Source organism: Cnephaeus nilssonii, assembly GCF_951640355.1.
Source record: "Cnephaeus nilssonii genome assembly, chromosome: 11".
Taxonomy (NCBI): domain Eukaryota; kingdom Metazoa; phylum Chordata; class Mammalia; order Chiroptera; family Vespertilionidae; genus Cnephaeus; species Cnephaeus nilssonii.
The window spans coordinates 37,685,759-37,706,907 of record NC_137082.1 but is presented as its reverse complement, the minus strand read 5'-3'; the positions used below and the strand labels follow the sequence as shown (position 1 = coordinate 37,706,907).

General features: G+C 44.0%; 1 protein-coding gene across 1 annotated transcript; it reads left to right on the top strand.

The window, feature by feature from the left end:
* The first annotated feature begins 4,541 nt into the window (after positions 1–4,541).
* Positions 4,542–6,774, top strand: LOC307107788 (F-box only protein 31-like). Its single transcript, XM_079785298.1, is given in 3 exon segments — positions 4,542–5,760; positions 5,764–5,907; positions 5,909–6,774. Coding segments are annotated over 3 exon segments (1,524 nt in total). The 5' UTR covers positions 4,542–5,130; the 3' UTR covers positions 6,659–6,774.
* Positions 6,775–21,149: the final 14,375 nt, after the last annotated feature.

The window sequence follows — 21,149 nt, the reverse complement described above, 5'->3', positions numbered from 1 at the left end:
CCCTAATAGTTAAATCTTTTTTTTTAAGATTTTTTATTTTTTATTTTAGAGAGGCGGCGGAGGGGGTGGGGGGGCGGGGACGGAAGAGAGACAGAGAGTGAAAGAGAAGCAATGATGTGAGTGAAACATTCATGGACTGCCTCCTGCATGTCTCCTACCTGGGATTAAGCCCTCAACCCAGGCATGTGCCCTAATTGGAAATTGAAGCTACCAACCATCTGAGCCACACCAGCCTGAGCTAGTTGAACCTTTTTCTAAACCACATTAATATCCTTTCATACCTTATACTAGGTGTACCAGTTAATAATGCTGATTTTTTTCAATAGATGGAGTTACACATATGTTGCTATATATGCGATTTGATATGTTTGCTATTTTGTTGTATTGACAGCAAGCTTCAAAACTTCATATATCAAATTTGCTGAAGGTGTTAACATCATAGATATTTTTACACTTAAAAATGTTGAATTTCGTGCCCAAAAAAAAAGAGCATTTGCGGGAAGTTTTAATACATTATTATGAAGAAAAGTTATCGTATACTTCGAGAACCTTATGGTGAACATGCTCCATCTCAGGATACTTATGAACGCTGGTTTAAACGCTTTAAAAGTGATGATTTTGATGTGAAAGACAAAGAATGTCCAGGTCAACTGAAAAAGTTTGAAGACCAACAGTTATAAGCATTATTGGATGAAGATGCATGTCAAACTCAAAAACAACTTGCGAAAAGATTAAACGTTGCTCAGCAAACAATTTCAATCGTTTACAAGCAATGGGAAAGATTTTAAAGGAAGGAAAATGGGTGCCACATCAACTGAATGAAAGATAAATGGAAAACCAAAAAGTCATCAGTAAAATGTTGCTTCAATGGCACAAAAGGAGGTCTTTTTTGCATCGAATTGTGACGAGATGAAAAATTGATTTATTTTGAGAATCACAAATGCACAAAATTATGGGTTGATCCAGGTCAACCATCAACATCAACTGCAAGGCCAAATCGCTTCAGAAAGAAGACAGTGCTCTGCATTTGGTCTGATCAGGAAGGTATGGCGTTTTATGAGCTTCTAAAACCAGGTGAAACCATTAGTACTGATCGCTGCCAACAACAAATAATCAATTTGAACCACACTTTGATCATGAAACGGCCAGAATGTGCCAGAAGACATGGCGAAGTAATTTTGCTTCATGGTGACATACCATCACACACTTCAAAACCAGTTAAAAACACATTAAAAGATCTTGCCTGGGAAGTATTAATCCACCCGCCATATTCACCAGACCTTGCTCCTTCAGATTACTACTTGTTCTGATGGATGGCACATGCACTTTCTGAGCAGCACTTTAAAACGTATGAAGAGGTGAAAAATTGGGTCTCTGAATGGTTTGCCTCAAAACAAGAAAAGTTCTATTGGGACAGTATCCACAAATTACCTGAAAGATGGGGGGAATGTATAGCTAGCGATAGACATTACTTTGAATAAAGCACTTTTGATGTTTCTCTTGAAATTATCATGTTTTCTTTTATTACAATATCTGCCATTATTAACCGGTACACCTAGTAAGTTAAATCAGTAAAACAACTGGATATTACTTTCTCCTCTGTTTTCAGTATTATTTTTTCATTATGAGTTTCCCATTAGGATCTGATCACTGGGGCCCCATAAGAATGTTTTCCAGTACTAGGTAGGGGTAGTGCAGCTTTCCAAAGAATCAGCTGTTCAATATTCACTTTTTCTAGTATGTTTTCAAAATCTGGAAGAATATGGTTAAGCCATTCTTAATTATTTTTTAAGAAAATGTTATCAATTGTATTTTTTTGGACTGAACATCTTATTTTTAAAAATGTAAAATGTGCCCTAGGCGGTTTGGTTCAGTGGATAGAGCGTCGGCCTGCAGACAGAAGGGTCCTAGGTTCGATTTCGGACCAAGGGCACATGCCCAGGTTGCAGGCTCGATTCCTAGTAGGGAGCCTGCAGGAGGCAGCCAATCAATGATTCTCTCTGATCATTGATGTTTCTATCTCTCTCCCTCTCCCTTCTTCCTGAGATCAATAAAAATATATTTTTAAAAAATGCGAAGTGTTTAATTTAACCTATGTCTAACCCTGGCTAATTTGAATTAGTCTGATATTTGCCTATAAATTAGTAATTATTGTCAGGAATTTTATTTTTAAATTATAAAAAGAAAAGTGATTTTTATCACATTTTACTTTTCTTAAAATTACATCATCCTTTTTTGTGTGTAGTATCTACACATGTTATAAGCCAAATAACATCAAGTGTGTGTTGAATCCTTGTATATATTTTAATGTAGCTATAACTATTGTGTCATTTTCGTCTTCATTATTAATGTGCAGAATATAAGTGAGTATTTGTACATTGACTATATAAGAAACTCTGGACATGTTTATCAGTTTTCAAGACTTGATATCCATATCCATAAAATTGTTAATAAAACATTTGAGTTTTTGAAATTATTAAAAAAACTATACTTGTGCTCTTTTCTGTGTGTCTAGAAGCAATGGTGCAGCCATTTTAGAATCTACATCTCTTTAAATGTCTGCTTTATATCTTTTGAATATTTTAATGTAACCTAAAAATTAATGTTCTTGGTGTTGTGTTGTCCAAGAGCTATGAGAAGTGCAGAGTTTTCTTTTGGGTAATGAAAATATTTTGGAGCTAATATAGGTGTTGGTTGGGTAACATTGTGAATTTACTAAATGACACTGAATTTTACTTTAAAATGGTTAACTTTATGTTAGGTGAATTTCACCTTGATTTTTAAAAGGCCTTAGTATGAACATGTGGACTAAATTAATTGATAGTGGATTAAGGAAAAGGCTTATTTCTCTCTTAGGATTGCTTTTGGGTATATTTCTCCAAGTGAGATTCACAGCTTAAAAATTCTTTTCTAATTAAGATTTTAATGGGGGGAGGGGAGTACGTGGAGGTGGAGTAGGGTATGAGGGTGATAAATGGTAATGGGGAAAAAAATAAAGGAAAAAATATTTTGATGTGGTTTTTTAAAAAAGAAAAAGGAAGGTAATATTCCTGCTTCTTTTGATTTTGTTCCTTTAAGTCAACAAACATTAATGGCTGCATACTCTATTCCTGGCTCTTTGCTAGGTGTTAAGGATATAAACATGAACCATACATAGAGTTCCTGTCCTCAAGATATAATATTCGTAGCCCATTAATATAAAGTGATAAGTATAGTAATAAAGCTCTATGAAGAGGGATGGCGTTAGCACAGAGAAGGGAATGATTCACTCAGCCTGGGTAAGTGTGTCAGGTTCCTAAAGGGAAAGCTAAGTGGTAATTTAGTTCTTAGGGATGCATAACTGTTTTCCAAGGCAGTAGAAGTATTCAGAGAGCACAACCTATACAAAGACCCAGAAGCATGAACGTAATATAGGTTTTGGGAGTTGCAGGTAGTTTAGTGAGGCTGGAGTGTAGTGTGCATATGCAAAGTAGGGCTGGAAAGATAGGTAAGGCTTTTCATAGTCAGGCTTTTAAGCCAGGTTAAGGAGCTCAGGCTTAATCATTTCTACTGTTTCTCAACATTGGCAGCAACTTGAGGGCTTTGAAAAACACACCAATAGATGGGTCCCTTCCCCAGAGATTTCTGATTTAATTTATTTGGGAACTGCCTAGCATCAGGATTTTTAAATACTCCCTAGGTGAACACCTAAGGCTTAGAAACACTGCAATAGGCCATGGGGAGACACTAAAGAGGTTTTAGCTTTTAAGTGGATAATGACAAAATGATGTTTATTTCAGAGCAGTTTTCTAACTTGCCCAAGGATAAGGATTACCCTAGACACCTATTAACAATACAGATTCTTAGGCCTCACCATTGACCAATCCTATATAATAAAGAGGTAATATGCAAATTGACCATCACGCCCTCGCACAAGATGACTGCCCCCATGTGGTCACAAGATGGCCACCACAAGATGGCCAGTAGGGAGGGCAGTTGTGGGTGATCAGGCCAGCAGGGGAGGGCAGTTAGGGGCAACCAGGCCAACAGGGGAGGGCAGTTAGGGGCAACTGGGCCTGCAGGGGAGGGAGGGCAGTTGGGGGGAAGTACACTTTGAATAGCAAGTTTTAGAAATGTGGAAGCTGTGCAAAGAATGAATTAGAGGATAGACATATGAAAGACTAATTAGGTTAGTGAATTTTAACTTGGGGTAATTTTGCCTCCTTATAGGACATTTGGCAATGAGGAGAGACATTTTTGCAATTTTGAATGTCATACCTGGATGGGGCAGGGTGAGGAGTGGTGCTACTGGTATCCAGGTTGTAGAAGCCAGGAATGGTGCTAAACATGGTACAATGCACAGCAAAGCCCACAACAAAGAATTATCCAGCCAAAGATGTCAATTCTGCCAATCCCTGAATGAAGGAAACACCAGGCAAGAAGAGCTGTGCACTTTAAGATAGATACTGATAGTGGGGACAGAAGAGGAACTATAGAAGGTCACCTAACTTGGCCTGTAAGGGGGGTGGCGGGGGAGTGGGAGGAGAGGCATCCCAGTCAGAGATGGCTTAATAAGGAAGATGACTTTCCAGACAGGATTAATGGTAATAGATTCCAGATGGGGTAACTGATATACAAGTGAGATTATTTGGCATCAATGACAGACCCTTAATGTGTTAAGAGAATAAAATACTCCTAAGGTTTCAGGTACTATATCTAAGTTGTGGTTCCATCAAATTTCCCAATGGTAAGACTAATCTTTGAGGACTTATTAACCAAAGAGAGTCAATAGTATGGCATATAAACAGTTTTGTTAAGCATCCTAGGCTATTCTTTTTTTTTTTTTAATTATTTTTTTAATTGATTTTTAGAGAGGAAAGGGAGAGAGAAAGAAACATGGATTGGCTGCCCTCCTCACGCACCTGGACCAGGGGTCAATTCCCTAACCTGGGTATGTACCCTGACTGGTAATCAAACCCACCACTTTTTTATGTATAGGATGATGCTCCAACTAATTGAGCCACACCAGCCAGGGCCCCAGGCTGTTCTTATCAGGGAAGTTCAGGAAGTACTGGTCTAGAGTCCAACAGAAGAGTAGAATAGAGGCCAGGAGGAGTGTGCTTGCCTCTGCAGCGTGGGCCCTTCGTGGGGATGCCGGTGTCGCCAGCAGCAATGGGGCCCAGCCTTTGGGGCCCAACCGAGAAGGTGGCAGCCAACAGCGACCCAGACCTGGACCCAGACCCGGAAAAGGAGCACGTCAAGGCAGACGCGGAGGCACTCTTCGGTGCTGGGAGTGGTGGGATAGTGAGTCCTGCGCCAACTCAGCGCTGCTTGCTGCTGGTGGAGATCTTCGCCTCGCTCCCCGGCACGGACCTACCCAGCCTGGCCCAGGCCTGCACCTACAGCATCTGGGGACGGCGCTGCCGGGAGGAGTATGGCGTTTGTGAAAACTTGCAGAACCTGGAGATCATGGGTATGTCTTGTCGGGAAGTCTATGCAAAGCTGCTCCACTCATACAGACACATTTTGGGATTGTGGCAGCCAGATATCAGGCCCTATGGAGGACTGCTGAATGTAATGGTGGACGGCTTGTGCATTATTGGTTGGAGGTACCTGCCTCCCCATTACCCCCATGTGGATGACCCAATGCAAATCAAGCCCTCATTTAGAATTCACCTGAAAGAGAGGAAATCAGCCGTGGTGGAGTGCATGTACGGCCACAGAGGGCCCCAAAGCGGCCCCATCCAGATGCTGAATGACGAGTTCTCCACCAAGTGCAACTAGACAGAACACCACAGGATGTCTGGCGGGAGGCAAGAGGAATTCCGAACGTGGCTGAGAGAAGAATGGGGGCGGATGCTGGAGGACATTTTCCAGGAGCACTGGAAGGAGTTCATCCTGATGAAGTTCATCTATAATCAGTATGACAAATTGCCTGACCTACCACTGCATCTACCTCCTGCCCAGCCACCCAGACGACCTCATCAGGCCAGGCCTCTTCAAAGGCAACTACGATGCCCACGGCCTAGGCATTGTCATGCTCAGCTTCCACGGGAAGCAGGCCAGGGCCACGAAGATCACGGGTGACCCCAACATCCCTGCCGGGCAGCAGACAATAGAGATCAACCTCATGCACCACATCCAGCTGCCTGTTGTCCAGAACCTCCACAACTTCAACGAGCTCTCCTGCAGCGTCCTGGACGTTCATGAGCAGGTGAGCCTGGAGCAGCAGCAGCAGCAGCAAGAAGACAGGACTGGGGACAGCGAGGGCCATGGCTGGCAGAGCCCTGCCCAGCCCAATGTTGGGCCACCCACTGAGGTCAGGGAGTCCCGGGCTGCAGCTTTGGAGGAACAGCCTGTCCAGTTTGTTCTGCCTGTGGGCATGAACTCATGTAACAAGGATTACCCCCGAACCTGCAGGGTGTGTTTCTATAGGATGGGCCTTCTTGCCCACCATGGCTTTATCAACCCCGAGCACATCCCTGGGATCTTCATCCTGTTCGATGAGGATCACTTCAGGTTCATCTGGCTGGAACAGAAATCCTTCAACATGTACAGCAGAGTCCAGGCCACCTTCCAGAATGCAGACGCACCATCCCCACAGGCCTTTGAGGAGATGCTCAAGAACATAGCCCTGGCCGGTTTGGCTCAGTGGATAGAGCGTCGGTCTGCGGACTGAAGGGTCCCAGGTTCGATTCCCGGTCAAGGGCATGTACCTTGGTTGCGGGCACATCCCCAGTAGGGGGTGGCAGGAGGCAACTGATCAATGTTTCTCTCTCATCGATGTTTCGAACTCTGTCCCTTCCTCTCTGTAAAAAATCAATAAAATATATTAAAAAAAAAAAAAAAAGAACATTCAGTTCCTGACCTCCTGACGGCCCCCCTCCTTTGCCCAGGGGCAGGCAGCAGGGGGCAGGGGCTCTGGACCACCTGGGAAGAACAGCAGCATACACTTTGGAGATGCGACCTTCTGACCCGAATACCCACCTTCTTATAGGTGTCTGGGTCCAGTCACCGAGACACTTTCTTTAAAGTGTGCAACATATGCCTGAGTATTTGTCAGTAGCTGATGGGAAAGTTGAGCTGAGCATGTCTTGGCAAGGCAAGGCATGGAGCGGCAAGGCATGGCGTGGCAAGGCACGGCAAGGCAAGGCACAGCAGGGCAGGGCAGGTCTAACTGGTTTGGCTCAGTGGATAGAGCGTCGACCTTCAGACTGAAGGGTCCCAGGTTTGATTCCAGTCAAGGGCATGTACCTTAGTTGCAGGCACATCCCCAGTAGGGGGTGTTCAGGAGGCAGCTGATTGATGTTTCTCATTAATGTTTCTAACTCTCTATCCCTCTCCCTTCCTCTGTGTAAAAATCAATAAGATATATTTTTTTAAAAGAAGAAAGAAAAGGACTTAGATTGTACAACTCTGAATATAATAAAAACCACTGAATTGTATATTTTAAAAGGGTGGATTTTATAGTATGTGAATTATCCTATCTAATAATAGAGTAATATGCAAATTAACCGTACCTCCACAACAAAAATGGCGACCCCCATAGCCACAAGATGGCGGCACCCAGTCCGCTCAGCTCCGCTGCTGGAGTGTCCAGCCTGTTGGCAGAAGCAGCAAAGCTGGATCCACCTCCGGAGGGGTTTTTGATCCACCCCCAGACACGGCAGTCAGAGCCAGGATAGCAGGGCATGGCGGATTCTGTGGCAGCGGGGAAGCCCCAGGCCCTGCAAACAGAGCCGGGCCGGGACAGCAGGGCATGGAGCCTTCCTCGGCAGCGGGGAAGCCCCAGGCCCTGCAAACAGAGCCTGGACAGCAGGGCATGTGGGGCTTCCTTAGTGTGTCGGTGTCCTCAAAGCCCCCAGGCCTGGCAGTCAGAGCACACTGCAGGGTATTGGGGCTTCTTTCACATGGTGCATGAGGAGGCTGGTGGAAAGCGGAGAGCAGGGCATGGGGGCTTCATCTCCATGGCTGCAATGAAACTTCCAGGCCCGCAGAGAACAGAGAACCATGGGGAGTGGGCCTAAGCCATCAGTAGGACATCCCCTGAGAGCTCCTGGATTGTAGAGGGTGCAGGTTGGGCTGAGTGACCCCCGTGTACGAATTTCGTGCACCGGGCCTCTAGTCTATATATAAAGAGGTAATATGCAAATTAGGTCGGGATGCCATAATGGGTCACGACCGGCTCAGGAGGAGGTTGCGTGCGCAGATGGGCAGGAGGGGACTGCTTTCACTGTGAGGTGAGTGGAAGCGGAGAGGCAGGGGGTCGTGCCCAGGCTGCCGCTGCCACCTGCTGACCCGGGAGCAGGAGTGGAGAGGCAGGGGGGTGTTCCCAGGCTGCCGCTGCTGCCCAGCCCCAGCAGGCCCAGGAGTGGAGAGGCAGGGAGCCGTGCCCAGGCCATTGCCACTGAGAGACAGTGTCCCAGCAGGCCTGCCTCTGCGTGTGAGCTGCAGAGGAAACACCTTTTTTGACTGTTCATTGGCTAAGCTCCCCATATTCCACTCGCAGTGTTCTTGGTAACTTGGGTAATAAGAATCCAAGAAAGTGACCTAGGGTTTTTCCACCTCACTCATGGAGGAAAAAACGAAGGTCTGCTGCTGGAGGGGCTAAGAAATGTCATATCCTGCCCTAGCCAGTTTGGCTCAGTGGATAGAGCCTTGGCCTGTGGACCTCAGGATCCGGGTTCGATTCTGATCAAGGGCATCTACCTAGGTTCCAGGCTCCTCCCTGGCTGGGGCCCAGGTCAGGGCTCATGCAGGAGGCAACCAAACGAAGTGTCCTTTTCACATTGATGTTTCTCTATGTCATTCCCTCTCTTGTCCACGCTCTCTAAAAATCAATGGAAAAATATCCTCAGGTAAGGATTAGAAAGAAAGAAAGAAAGAAAGAAAGAAAGAAAGAAAGAAAGGTCATATCCTATGAAACAGACATCTTGAAAATGCCTAAAGAAAGTTGTCATTTTTTCATGATGAAGGGACTGGAGTCCATGTTGATGAAAACACCTTGGCGGCCGGCAGTGGCAGCAGCAGCAGGGTGATGGCGGTGGTGTCTGCCCCTGATCAGCCCGCAGAGGGAGGCCAGACTACAGTTTAGGCCTGCTTCCCACCATCAGTAGGACATCCCCTGAGGGCTCCTGGACTGTGAGAGGGGGCAGGCTGGGCTGAGGGACCCCCCCCCAAGTGCACGAATTTTGTGCACCGGGCCCCTAGTTTATATACATAAAACCCTAATATGCAAATAGACCGACTGACAAACAACCAATTGATATGACCAGCACTGACCACCAAGGGGAGTGCATGGAACATGGTGGGCGTCAGCCACAGTGGGATGGTGGAGCAGGTGAACTGGGGCACCTGACCAAGGCGCGGCACCAGTCGCTGTCATTGTGGCAAGTCTCTGGTGGTTACTGAAAATTCTTTGCTCCTGTGCACTGCGGTCTTGCCTGGCACTCGCACCTGCTGCCAGCACTGGAGCCACCGCTCGCACCACTGCCCATGCCCAGCGCCAGCCCCAATCGCTTGGCACTGTCAGCGGGTGCAACCAGCAGCTACCGGCCCCAATCACCCCTCAGGGCTTCTCCACCTTCCCCTGCTCCTGAGGGGCGATTTGGGCTGATGGCTACCTCTGGTACCCACTGCCGGCGATGGCCCCACTTGCACCACTGCTGGCGCTGGAGCTGCTGCTCACACCCACTGCTGGCGCTGGCCCCACTCACACCCAAAGCTGGCACCAGAGCCGCTGCTTGCACCCACTGCCAGCACCCGGTGCCGGTCCTGATCTCTATGTGCCGTCGGTGATTGTGAGTGGCAGCTGCCAGCCCCAATTGCCCCTGAGGGCTTCTCTACTTCCCCCTGCTCCTGGGGGGCAATCGGAGCGGCGGCCGCGCTCGCGCCTGCTGGAGGCGCCAGCCCTGCTTGCTCCCACTGTTGGTGCCAGCCCCAATCACTCCGTGCCGTCAGAGGGTGTGAGCGGGGCCAGTGCCGTCAGCATTTGGGAGTGGCAACTGCAGGTGCGGGACTACTGTCAGTTTAATGTAGTCATGTTTGTTTATTTTTTCCTTTGTTTCCCTTTCAGAAAAAAAAATATATATTACTAAAAGACATGTCTGAGATTTTACTACCTATGTTTTCTTCTAGGATTTTTTATGGTTTCATGACTTACATTTAAGTCTTTTATGTATTTTGAGTTTATTCTTGTATATGGTGTAAGTTGGTGGTCTAGTTTCATTTTTTTACATGTATCTGTCCATTATTCCCAACACCATTTATTGAATAGACTGTCTTTCCCCATTGGGGGGGGGGGGGGGAGGGGAGAAAGAGAGGAAAGGAGTAGAATAGCCAAGAGTATGGAAATCCAGGTTCAAATATCCTCCCTGACACTGTACCACCAAACCGAGTTAAGACCTCTCTATTCAGTTGTCATCAGCACTTCAGAAAATAATTGACTTATTATAGAAAATAACATTATTGTAAAAAAGTTAGAATATATAGAAGCAAAAAATAAACACTATATTCCCACCAGTCAGAGGTCACTTTTTATTTATTTATTTGTTTGTTTATTTGTTAAACTTTTACCTTTTTAAAAAATATATATTTTTATTGATTTCAGAGAGGAAGGGAGACGGAGAGAGATAGAAACATCAGTGATGAGAGAGAATCATTGATCGGCTACCTCCTGCACACCCCCTACTGGGGATCGAGCCTGCAACCCGGGCATGTGCCCTTGACTGGAATTGAACCCAGGACCCCTCAGTCCACAGGCCAATGCTGTATCCACTAGGGCAAACCAGCTAGGGCCAGAGGTCACTTTTTAAATGTTTTTAATGTTTTATTGTAGTTATTTTTCACATGAAGGGAATTGTACAAATCTTATACATAGTTTTATACTATGATTTTTTTTCCATCTTTATTGAGGTACTAGAGGCACGGTGCACGAAATTCGTGCACGAGGGGGGGGTATCCCTCAGCCTGACCTGCACCCTCTCCAATCCAGGACCCCTCAGGAGATGTCCGACTGCTGGTTTAGGCCCGATCCTGTAGGCAATCAGACATCCCTATTGCAATCCGGAACCACTGGCTCCTAACCACTCACCTGCCTTCCTGCCTGATTGCCCCTAACCACTCTGCCTGCCTGCCTGATCGCCCCTAACTGCTCCCCTGCCTAGATGATCACCCCTAATAACTCTGCCTGCCTGCCTGATGCCCCTAACTGCTCCCCTGCCTGGCTGATTGCCCCTAACCTCCTCTGTTTGCCTGCCTGATCACCCCTAACCACTTCTGCCTGCCGGTCTGGTTGCCCCTAACTGCTCTCCCCTGCCAGCCTGATCCCCCTAACTGCCGGCCTGATCGCTCTAACTGCTTTCCCCTGCCAGCCTGATCCCCCTAACTGCTCTCCCCTGCTGGCCTGATTGCCCCTAACTGCCTCTGCCTTGGTCCTGCCACCATGGCTTTGTCCGGAAGGACATCCAGAAGGCCGTCTGGAAGATGTCCAGTCTAATTAGCACATTACCCTTTTATTAGTATAGATAATTTACATAGAGTAAAATGCATTCATTTTAAGTGTACAGTTTGATAAATTTTATTAATTATATATAGTCATATAATTATGCACCAAACAATGCACCACATGTTCTCTGTAGGTTGGGACATTTTTGCCCTGTAGGAGTGGAGCAAGGCTTGGAGGCTATGATCAGGAGGCAGCTGAACATGTATTTTAAGTTCTTTTTTATTTCCTACGAGTAATTGGATTGCTGGGCCAAATGGTAAATATATGTTTAACTTCATAAGCTATTGCCATGTCCTTTTTCAAAGTGGACCATTTTACATTGCCACTAGCAGTGTTTAAGAGTTCCATTTGCTCCACATTGCAGCCACCTCTCAATGTGAATCTTCCTAGACTTTTTTCAATGTATATATCATATATTGTTTAGCTAAAAATGAATCATATGTATCACTTAATATATCAGTCATCTTTGCAATCTCTAAATTATTCTATGAACCAATTCTAATACTTGTGTTCTCACATATGAGTGTACCATTATTTATGTTATTTTATCATCAAACAAAGAAAAATTAACAGGGTTTTGGGTGGAGGTTTGGGGGGGGGTTGGTTGAAGTTCTTTCAGATAATGGCATTTGGACTAAATTTTGTTTAGTGGGTCTAATGTTTGCAAAGTTAAGAATTTGGCATTAAAAAAAAAAGAATCAGGCATTATTTGTAACATCATGATGCATGATCATTAGAATACTAAAGTTAGTCATCACATAGTGGAGAACCACATAGGCTCCCTTACTTCATTTGGGTCTCTGCTCAAGTGTTAGGTCACAGCACTTCTTAGACCAACCTAGCCTCTCCTATACTCTTAGCTTGCTTTATTTTTCTTCCCAGCACTTATAAGCTACCCATGTATTATCTGAATTCCACACTAGTAGTTTAGTAATTGCATCTAGTTGCTTAAGGTAATAATAACAAAATAAATAATCAAGTAGATAACACAATAATAAATTAATAATAATACAAAAATAAACTCCGTTTCAAGTACTTACAACTATAAACCTACTTTTCCCCACCCTTGTATGTCAGCTTCATGTGGTACTTTTTATTTCCTTGTGATTTTTCCAGAGTGTAAAATGATGCATTAAAAAAAAAGTATAGGCTTGCTCTGGCCGATGTGGCTTAGTTGGTTGGAGCTCGTCCCGTGCACTAATGGGTTGTAGGTTTGATTACCAGTCAGGTCACATACCCAGGTTGTGAGTTCGATCCCTAGTTGGGGCATGTATGGGAGGCAAATGATCAATGTTTCTCTCTCTCCCTCTCCCTTCCTCTCTCTCTCTCTTTTTTTAATATATATTTTATTGATTTTTTACAGAGAGGAAGAGAGAGGGATAGAGAGCTAGAAACATCGATGAGAGAGAAACATCCATCAGCTGCCTCCTGCACACCCCCCACTGGGGATGTGCCCGCAACCAAGGCACACGCCCTTGACCGGAATCGAACCCGGGACCCCTCAGTCCCCAGGCTGACGCTCTATCCACTGAGCCAAACCAGTTTCGGCTCCCTTCCTCTCTTAAAAGAGAGAGAGAGAGAGAGAAAGAGAGAGAGAGAGAGAGAGAGAGAGAGAGAGAGAGACCATATACTTGACATTTGTTGAATTAACCAGTTGAAGGAGACTCAGAGATGCTTTTTATAATAACTATATCTCACATGTATTGAGCATTTTCCATGTGTCAGTCTCAGTTCTCATAAAACCCTACAATAAACTTGTTTAGTTTTGTTTTGTTTTTAATATATTTTATTGATTTTTTTACAGAGAGGAAGAGAGAGGGATAGAGAGTTAGAAACATCGATGATAGAGAGACATCGATCAGCTGCCTCTTGCACAACCCCTACTGGGAATGTGCCCGCAACCAAGGTACATGCCCCTGACCGGAATCGAACCTGGGACCCTTCAGTCCGCAGGCCGACGCTCTATCCACTGAGCCAAACCGGTTTCGGCAATAAACCTGTTTTATACAAGAGGAAATTAAAGCTTAGAGATTTTAAGTAACTTGCCCAACTTTTAAAAAATTCAATGGCCGAAACCGGTTTGGCTCAGTGGATAGAGCGTCGGCCTGCAGACTCAAGGGTCCCAGGTTCGATTCCGGTCAGGGGCATGTACCTTGGTTGCGGGCACATCCCCAGTGGGGGGTGTGCAAGAGGCAGCTGATCGATGTTTCTCTCTCATCGATGTTTCTAACTCTCTATCCCTCTCTCTTCCTCTCTGTAAAAAATCAATAAAATATATATTTTTTAAAAAATTCAATGAAGTTGGGATTTTTGTGTGGTAAAATATGTATAACATAAAATTTACCATTTAACCATTTTTTAAAAATATATTTTATTAATTTTTTACAGAGAGAAAGAGAGAGGGATAGAGAATTAGAAACATTGATCAGCTGCCTCCTGCATACTCCCTACTGGGGATGTGCCCGCAACCAAGGTACATGCCCTTGACAGGAATCAAACCTGGGACCCTTGAGTCCGCAGGCCAACACTCTATCCACTGAGCCAAACCAGTTAGAGCCGTTTAACCATTTTTAACTATACAGTTCAGTAGCATTAAGTACACTCACAGTGTAGTGCAACTAATCTCCAAAAGTTTTCATCTTGCAAAACAAACTCAATGGATGAAGCCCATTATTTTTTAATGTTTGTTTGTTTTTATTAATTTTAAAGAGAGGGAGGGAGAGGGATAGAAAGATAGAAACATGGATGAAATCAGCTGCCTCCTGTAAAAACCCCACTGGGGATAGAGCCTGAAGCCTTGGAATGTGCTCTGGCCCTGAATCGAACCAGCGACCTCTTGGTTCAACCACTTAGCCACACCAACCAGGCCCCAATTTTTAATCTATAAACTCTACCATGTCTTTTGGGAATAGTCTTGGGTTGACTCAGATTTACCTAATTCTGTTTTTTTTCCTTTTCTTTCCTCCCTCCCCTCCCACTACAAGCTTATTCTGGGCGCTCTCGGGCTGTTTTCTCCAAGCTTCTCTCTTCCTTTCCCTTGGGAAGTTCCCTCATTTGCTGTTTCTGTTTTGGAGCAGATCTTCCTACCTCTATCACACACAGAAAAAAAACTCAGTTTGTTGAAAGATTTCCATGTTCCAATGACAGTCTTTCTCCCTTTATTCAATCCTTCTCTTCCAACCCCTCTGTGAAAAGTCAGATAAAACAGAGTCACTTAAGGAGCTTTAAAATGAGCTGGAAGGCCATGAAGGAAGTGGGTCTTAAACTCTTGAACTGGGCAATACCATAAATATTCCAAAACAAGAACATCTGCAGCTTGTCACAGAGACAGATTTTTACTTAGTGATGACTCTAGCAATCAGTTTTGTTTAGCCAAGCTTAACTTTCTGCTTCCAGCACCAATTAAAATTCTTTGTGAATGACATATGCAAACCCCCTTTTTTTGCCTTTAAAAACCTCTGGATTTTGTTCACCAGTGGGACACTGTTTGGATTGCTACCTGAATCAGTATGCTGTGATTGTAGTTTCTTTTTTATTTTTTAATATATTTGTATTGATTTTAGAGAGAGAGAGAGAGGGAGAGAGAGAGAGAGAGAGAGAGAGAGAGAGAGAGAGAGAAACATCAATGATGAAAGAGAATCATTGATCAGCTGCCTCCTGCACATCCCACATTGGGGATCTAGCCTGCAACCCGGACATATGCCCTGACTGGTAATCAAACTGTGACCTCCTGGTTCATAGGTCAGTGCTCAACCACTGTGCCCCTCCAGCTGGGCTGTAGTTTAATACCAACTAAACACTGTTCTTTTTCTTTATGTGATTTTTGCCTCCAGACAATTTTTGCCTCTCTTCCAGTTGCCTCCTGGGAAGCCCAAATTCCTCACCTTTGCTGTACCTTCCATAAACTTACCACCTTAGATGCCTTCCACCAATTCCCTAAAGGTGCAGTGCCACCTTAACCAGTTCCCCAAGGAACACTGCTTTCCTCCCCAAAATCTAGTATCAGTTTCCTCCCTGATTCTCAGAACACACTAGATGGGGAAGTTCACTTCCCTGCAACTACCTCAACTGTAAATGACACATCTCTCATAGGGGTAACTGAGGTTTTCAGTCTTGTAAAAAAAATATGAATAAGAGCATCTTAAACACTATCATGTTTATTGGTCTGCTTTAACTCACAATATAGGTATATACAATATGTTTGTTATGCAAATGAAACTCCAGAGGTAAATCTTCTGGTCCCACCCAGGTTACTGACTTTAAGCACTATCTTTATAGAAATTCTGCAACTATTTTCCTAGTTAAAGAGGTTTGACTTTGAGGAAGGAATGTAAAAAAATGATAGGAGGCTTCCATAACATTTGAATCAGTATGTATTTTGTCAATAATGATAGTGTAACCAGACAAACAATGGGTACATGTTGCCTGTCACTACTTGAGTCAATTAAGTAGAGACAGGGTTGAATCATTATGAGCTTTTATTCCAATACTGCCTGAAGTACGGGAGAGCAGCATCCACAAAAAGTCATGCACAAAAATCTGCTCTGCACCCCACCATAAGTCAGCTACTTATATTGGGTAAAAGGACAAAAGATTACATGGGGAAGTAGCCAAAGGGTATGCCAAATGGGCAGTTAACAGGTAAGCTGAGGACTAGGGATCTTCAAAGGGCTTAATGATATGCAAGGGCTAGGTTCTTCAAATGGCTGGCAATTCTGGTTTCTGCAGCAAAGTTGTTAATCTTTCCATGATAATAGGCAGCTAGCTCCCTGATGAGAATGGGCTACAGTTCCAGGTGAGCTCCTAGGTGCAGCTGCCAGCCAGGTTAGAAGGTGCCTTCTGTGATTAGAACAAAACAATCGCGGCTAACAGAGCATGATTAATATTTCTTACAATTCTAGCTGGTTCCCCAACATTCTATCTCTGCCCCTATCAATAGCACACTTAGACACAGACAAGTATGTGTGAGACTATTTTGCATGATATCTAATAGTACAGGGATTCTTGGGAATAACCAACCCCATGGCCATCAGAAGCCTGGGACCCAGGCCTGGCTGGGTTGCTCAGTTGGTTAGAGCATGGCCCCAATATGCCAAGTCTGTGGGTTCAATCTCCAGTCAGGGCACATACAAGAAGCAACCAATTAATGCGTAAATAAGTGGAACTGTGGTAGGCAGTTAGACACGAGTAGAACAATGACGATGGGCCAGGTACAGAAGGTCACTAGGGCGGAAAGCCCCAGGTGCCTAGCAATGGACATTTGTAGGATGGGCTCTCACCCACAGGGTGACTTTTCCCAACATCTAGGCCTCAGTTGTATTTCAGCTCCAGGCCCAGAAAAGCAGCAAAACCAGCTACAGCTGACATCAGGATCAGCTGCATTGAATAATAACCCCTGCCCTGGTGCTGGCCAATCTATTAGTAGAGACCACAACCCTGAAAGGACACACCTGGAAAACTGCTGAATATGCTATTAAGATCTTTCCCTGATCCACCATCCAGAACTGAAATATCATTGCTGTTATGAACACATTAACAACTGTTGGACATAGAAACCGGGACTCAAAAGAACTGTTGGCCCAGAAAGAAACTCACTATAGACTGATTCATTTGCCTCTCAGCATAACTATTATTGCTTGTCTCATTTTCGGTTCCTATAAGTGTATTCCTAGTATCACATGAGCTCACTCATCTAGGGGAAAAGATGAACAACATAGACTGAAGAACAAGAACAGCATTGATCAGACTGTCAGACCTCAGAGGGAAGGTAGGGGAGGGTGGGGACAAGGGAGATAGATCAACCAAAGGACTTGTGTGCTTGCATATGAGCCTAACCAGTGATCACGGACAACAGGGGGAGGGGGGCTTGCGTGGGGGGGGGGGGTTGGGAAGGGAACGGGGGGAGGGGGTTGATGACAAATATGTGATACCTTAATCAATAAAGTAATTTAAAAAAAAATATTTCCCTGAGACCTCCCCTAAAATCTCCACCCATAAAACCCTTAATGGCAGAGGGCCCAGAGGACTCTACCTTCCAGAACACCGCTGCCTTTTCCCTTCTCTTCCTCTGCACCCTCCACCCCTCCAGGCGCCTTACCATTAGCTTCCTCACTCTCGAGCTTCATGGGCCCTTCCTTTATCTCTAGACCTTGTTTCCTAAGCCCATTCCTTCTAGTAATTACTTTTTCTATCTCTGTGCTTTACCAAATAAATGTTCTTTTATAGTTAGAGTCTTGGCTCTGAATTCTTTTCTAGCCAGAACTCAAGTACCGAGGTTGCTGAACCCAGGTCTGGTCTGACTCCACCGGTCTAACGCATGGTACCTACAACAGAACAACAAATCAGTGTTTCTCTCCTCCTCCCCCCAGCCCCCAAATCAATCAATAATTTTTTTTTTAAATGAAAGACAAAAGAAGAAGAAGCCTGGGACCCAAAGATTGGAACCACTAAGTCAAAATGTCCAATCTTAGGTCATCAACACAGGATTGGATGTCACATAGTACAAATACGTTGTCCCTGTATATTAGTTGGCTAGAGCTGCTATAACAAAATATGATGGACTGGGTGGCTAACACAAAGAAATTAATTTTTTCCCCAGTCTGGGGTTCTTCAGGGACAAGGTGCCAGCACAGTTGGTTTCGGGTAAGACCTCTCTTCCTGTCTTCCAGATGGCCTTTCCTCTGTGCGCTCACAGGGAGAGGGAGAGATCTCTGGCATCTCTTCTTATGAGGATACCAGTCCTATTAGGACCCCACCCATATGACCTCATTTAACCTTAATTACCTCTTTAAAGGCCCTGTCTCCAAATACAGTGGAATTGGGGGCTAGGGCTCCAACAGGTGATGGGGGAGCAGGGGAGTGTTACAGTTCAGTCCATAACACTGTGAGGTCCACTCAGTGAGTGGCAAGAAATTTCTCAGAGAAAAGAATCTTTGTGAACTTGGCTGACAGACAGTCGTATTCAATAGAGACAGTAAGACATTGAGTGATAAGGAATCAGACTAGATTTAATGGATACGAGAGTCACTACAAGGAAAATATCAGCCAGATAACACTGGATTTCTGAAAGGGAACCCTGTTGGATGTTGAAGTTGCAAAGTGTATCAGGTATGTTTTCAGCTGCAAATGAAAGAAAAACTAAAAATTCAAAATATACAAGAGATAATCCAACTCACACTGGTTTTAAAAACTAAGGAAGTTTATTGACTTGTGTAGTTGAAAGTGTGAAGATAAGGTGAACTTTTGGATTAATCAAATGGCTGAATATTCTCATCAAAGACCTAAGGTCTGTCCATGGCATTGGCTTTTACCTAAAGTTCTTCTCCTAATGATTTTAAGATAGCTAATCATAGCAATGTAAAATTGCCTTTTTTTTTCCTTTTTTTTTTTGTAGGTTAGGGGCTTCCAAGCAAATCTTATGTTGGAGTAAGACTGACTGATGCAACTACCACTTTAATTATGAATATAGACTAGCTCTCAGCAAGGAGTTTTAAAAGGATCCATGAGCTATTTTTACCCCAGGTTACTTCAGTCCCTGAAGTCTAGCCACTCCCTTATGTGTTGGAGCGTCCCAACCCCCAAATACATGGTCAGCCCACCCCAAACATTGAGAAACTCACAGGGAATCACAATATGCTAAACTCTATCAGGATGGGATGGCCTCTCCCTGTGATTGCCTAAAAGACAAATAGTGTGAGAGTGAAATGCTCAGTCTCTCTCACTCCATCTAGTTCAAGCCTCTTTGTTCCCATGGTTTTCACGCTAATAGCTTCTGCTTAGTACTTGAGATTGGGGAAGTTTGTATTGTTTTTATTTATTTGTTTATTTAAATATATTTTTATTAATTTCAGAGAGGAAGGGAGAGGAAGAAAGAGATAGAAACATCAATGATGAGAGGGAGTCATTGATTGGCTGCCTCCCACACAGCCTGTGCTGGGGACCGAACCCTCAACCCGGGCATGTGTCCTTGACTGGAATCGAACCTGGGACCCTTGAGTCCGCAGGCTGATGCTCTATACACTGAGCTAAACTGACTAGGGCTTATTTTTAATATATATTTTAATTTATTGATTTTAGAAAGAGAGGAAGTAGGTTCAATTCCTTGTGAGGGCACATACTCAGGTTGTGGGTTTGATCCCCTGTCAAGGCATATATAGAAAGCAACCTATGGATGTCTCTCTCTCTCTCTTTCTCTCTCTCTCTCCACCCCCCTTCTCTCTTTATTTTTTTAATTATTAATTTTACTTTATTGTTTAAAGTATTACATATAGTAGTACATATATCTCCTTTTTTTCCCCATTGACTTTCCCCATCTCCCCTACCCCCTGTCACATGCCCTCAACACCCCCTGCCCCAGTGTCTTGTGTCCATTGGTTGTACTTATATGCATGGACAAGTCCTTTGGTTGATCTCTTTCCCCCCCTCCCCAACACTCCCCAGCCTTCCCCCTGTAATTTGACAGTCTGTTAGTTGCTTTATTGCCTCTGTGTCTATCTTTTTGTTCATCAGGTTATAATGTTCTTTATTTTCCATAAATGAGTGAGATCATGTGGTATTTTTCTTTCATTGCCTGGCTTATTTCACTTAACATAATGCTCTCCAGGTCCATCCATGCTGCTGCAAATGGTAAGAATTCCTTCTTTTTTATAGCAGCATAGTATTCCATTGTGTAGATGTCCCATAGTTTTCTAATCCACTCATCTGCTGATGGGCATTTGGGCTGTTTCCAAATCTTAGCTATGGTGAATTGTGCTGCTATGAACATAGGGGTGCATATATTCTTTCTGATTGGTGTTTCTAGTTTCTTGGGATATATTCCTAGAAGTGGGATTACTGGGTCAAATGGGAGTTCCATTTTTAGTTTTTTGAGGAAACTCCATACTGTTCTCCACAGTGGCTGCACCAGTCTGCATTCCCACCAGCAGTGCATGTGGGTTCCTTTTTCTCTGCATCCTTGCCAGCACTTGTCATTTGTTGATTTGTTGATGATTGCCATTCTGACAGGTGTGAGATGGTACCACATTGTCGTTTTGATTTGCATCTCTTGGATGATTAATGACTTTGAGCGTGTTTTCATATGCCCCTTGGCCTTTCTTTTGTCTTCTTTCGAAAAGTTACCTATTTAGGTCCATTGCCCATTTTTTTATTGGATCATTTATCTTCCTTTTATTACGTTTTATAAGTTCCCTGTAAATGTTGGAGATTAAACCTTTGTCAGTGATAACATTTACAAATATGTTCTCCCATACAGTGGGCTTTCTTGTTGTTTTGTTGATGGTTTCTTTTGCTGTGCAAAAGCTTTTTATTTTGATGTAGTCCCATTTGTTTATTTTCTCTTTAGTTTCCACTGTCCTAGGAGCGGTATCAGTGAAGAAATTGCTTCGGCATATGTCTGAGATTTCTCTGCCTGTGGATTCCTCTAGTATTTTTATGGTTTCCCGTCTTATGTTTAAGTCCTTTATCCATTTTGAGTTAATTTTTGTGTATGGTATAAGTTGGTGGTCTAGTTTCATTTTTTTTGCTTGTATCTGTCCAATTTTCCCAACACCATTTATTGAAGAGACTGTCTTGATTCCATTGTATGTTCATGCCTCCTTTGTCAAATATTAATTGAGCATAGTGGTTTGGTTCGATATCTGGGTTCTCTATTCTATTCCATTGGTCT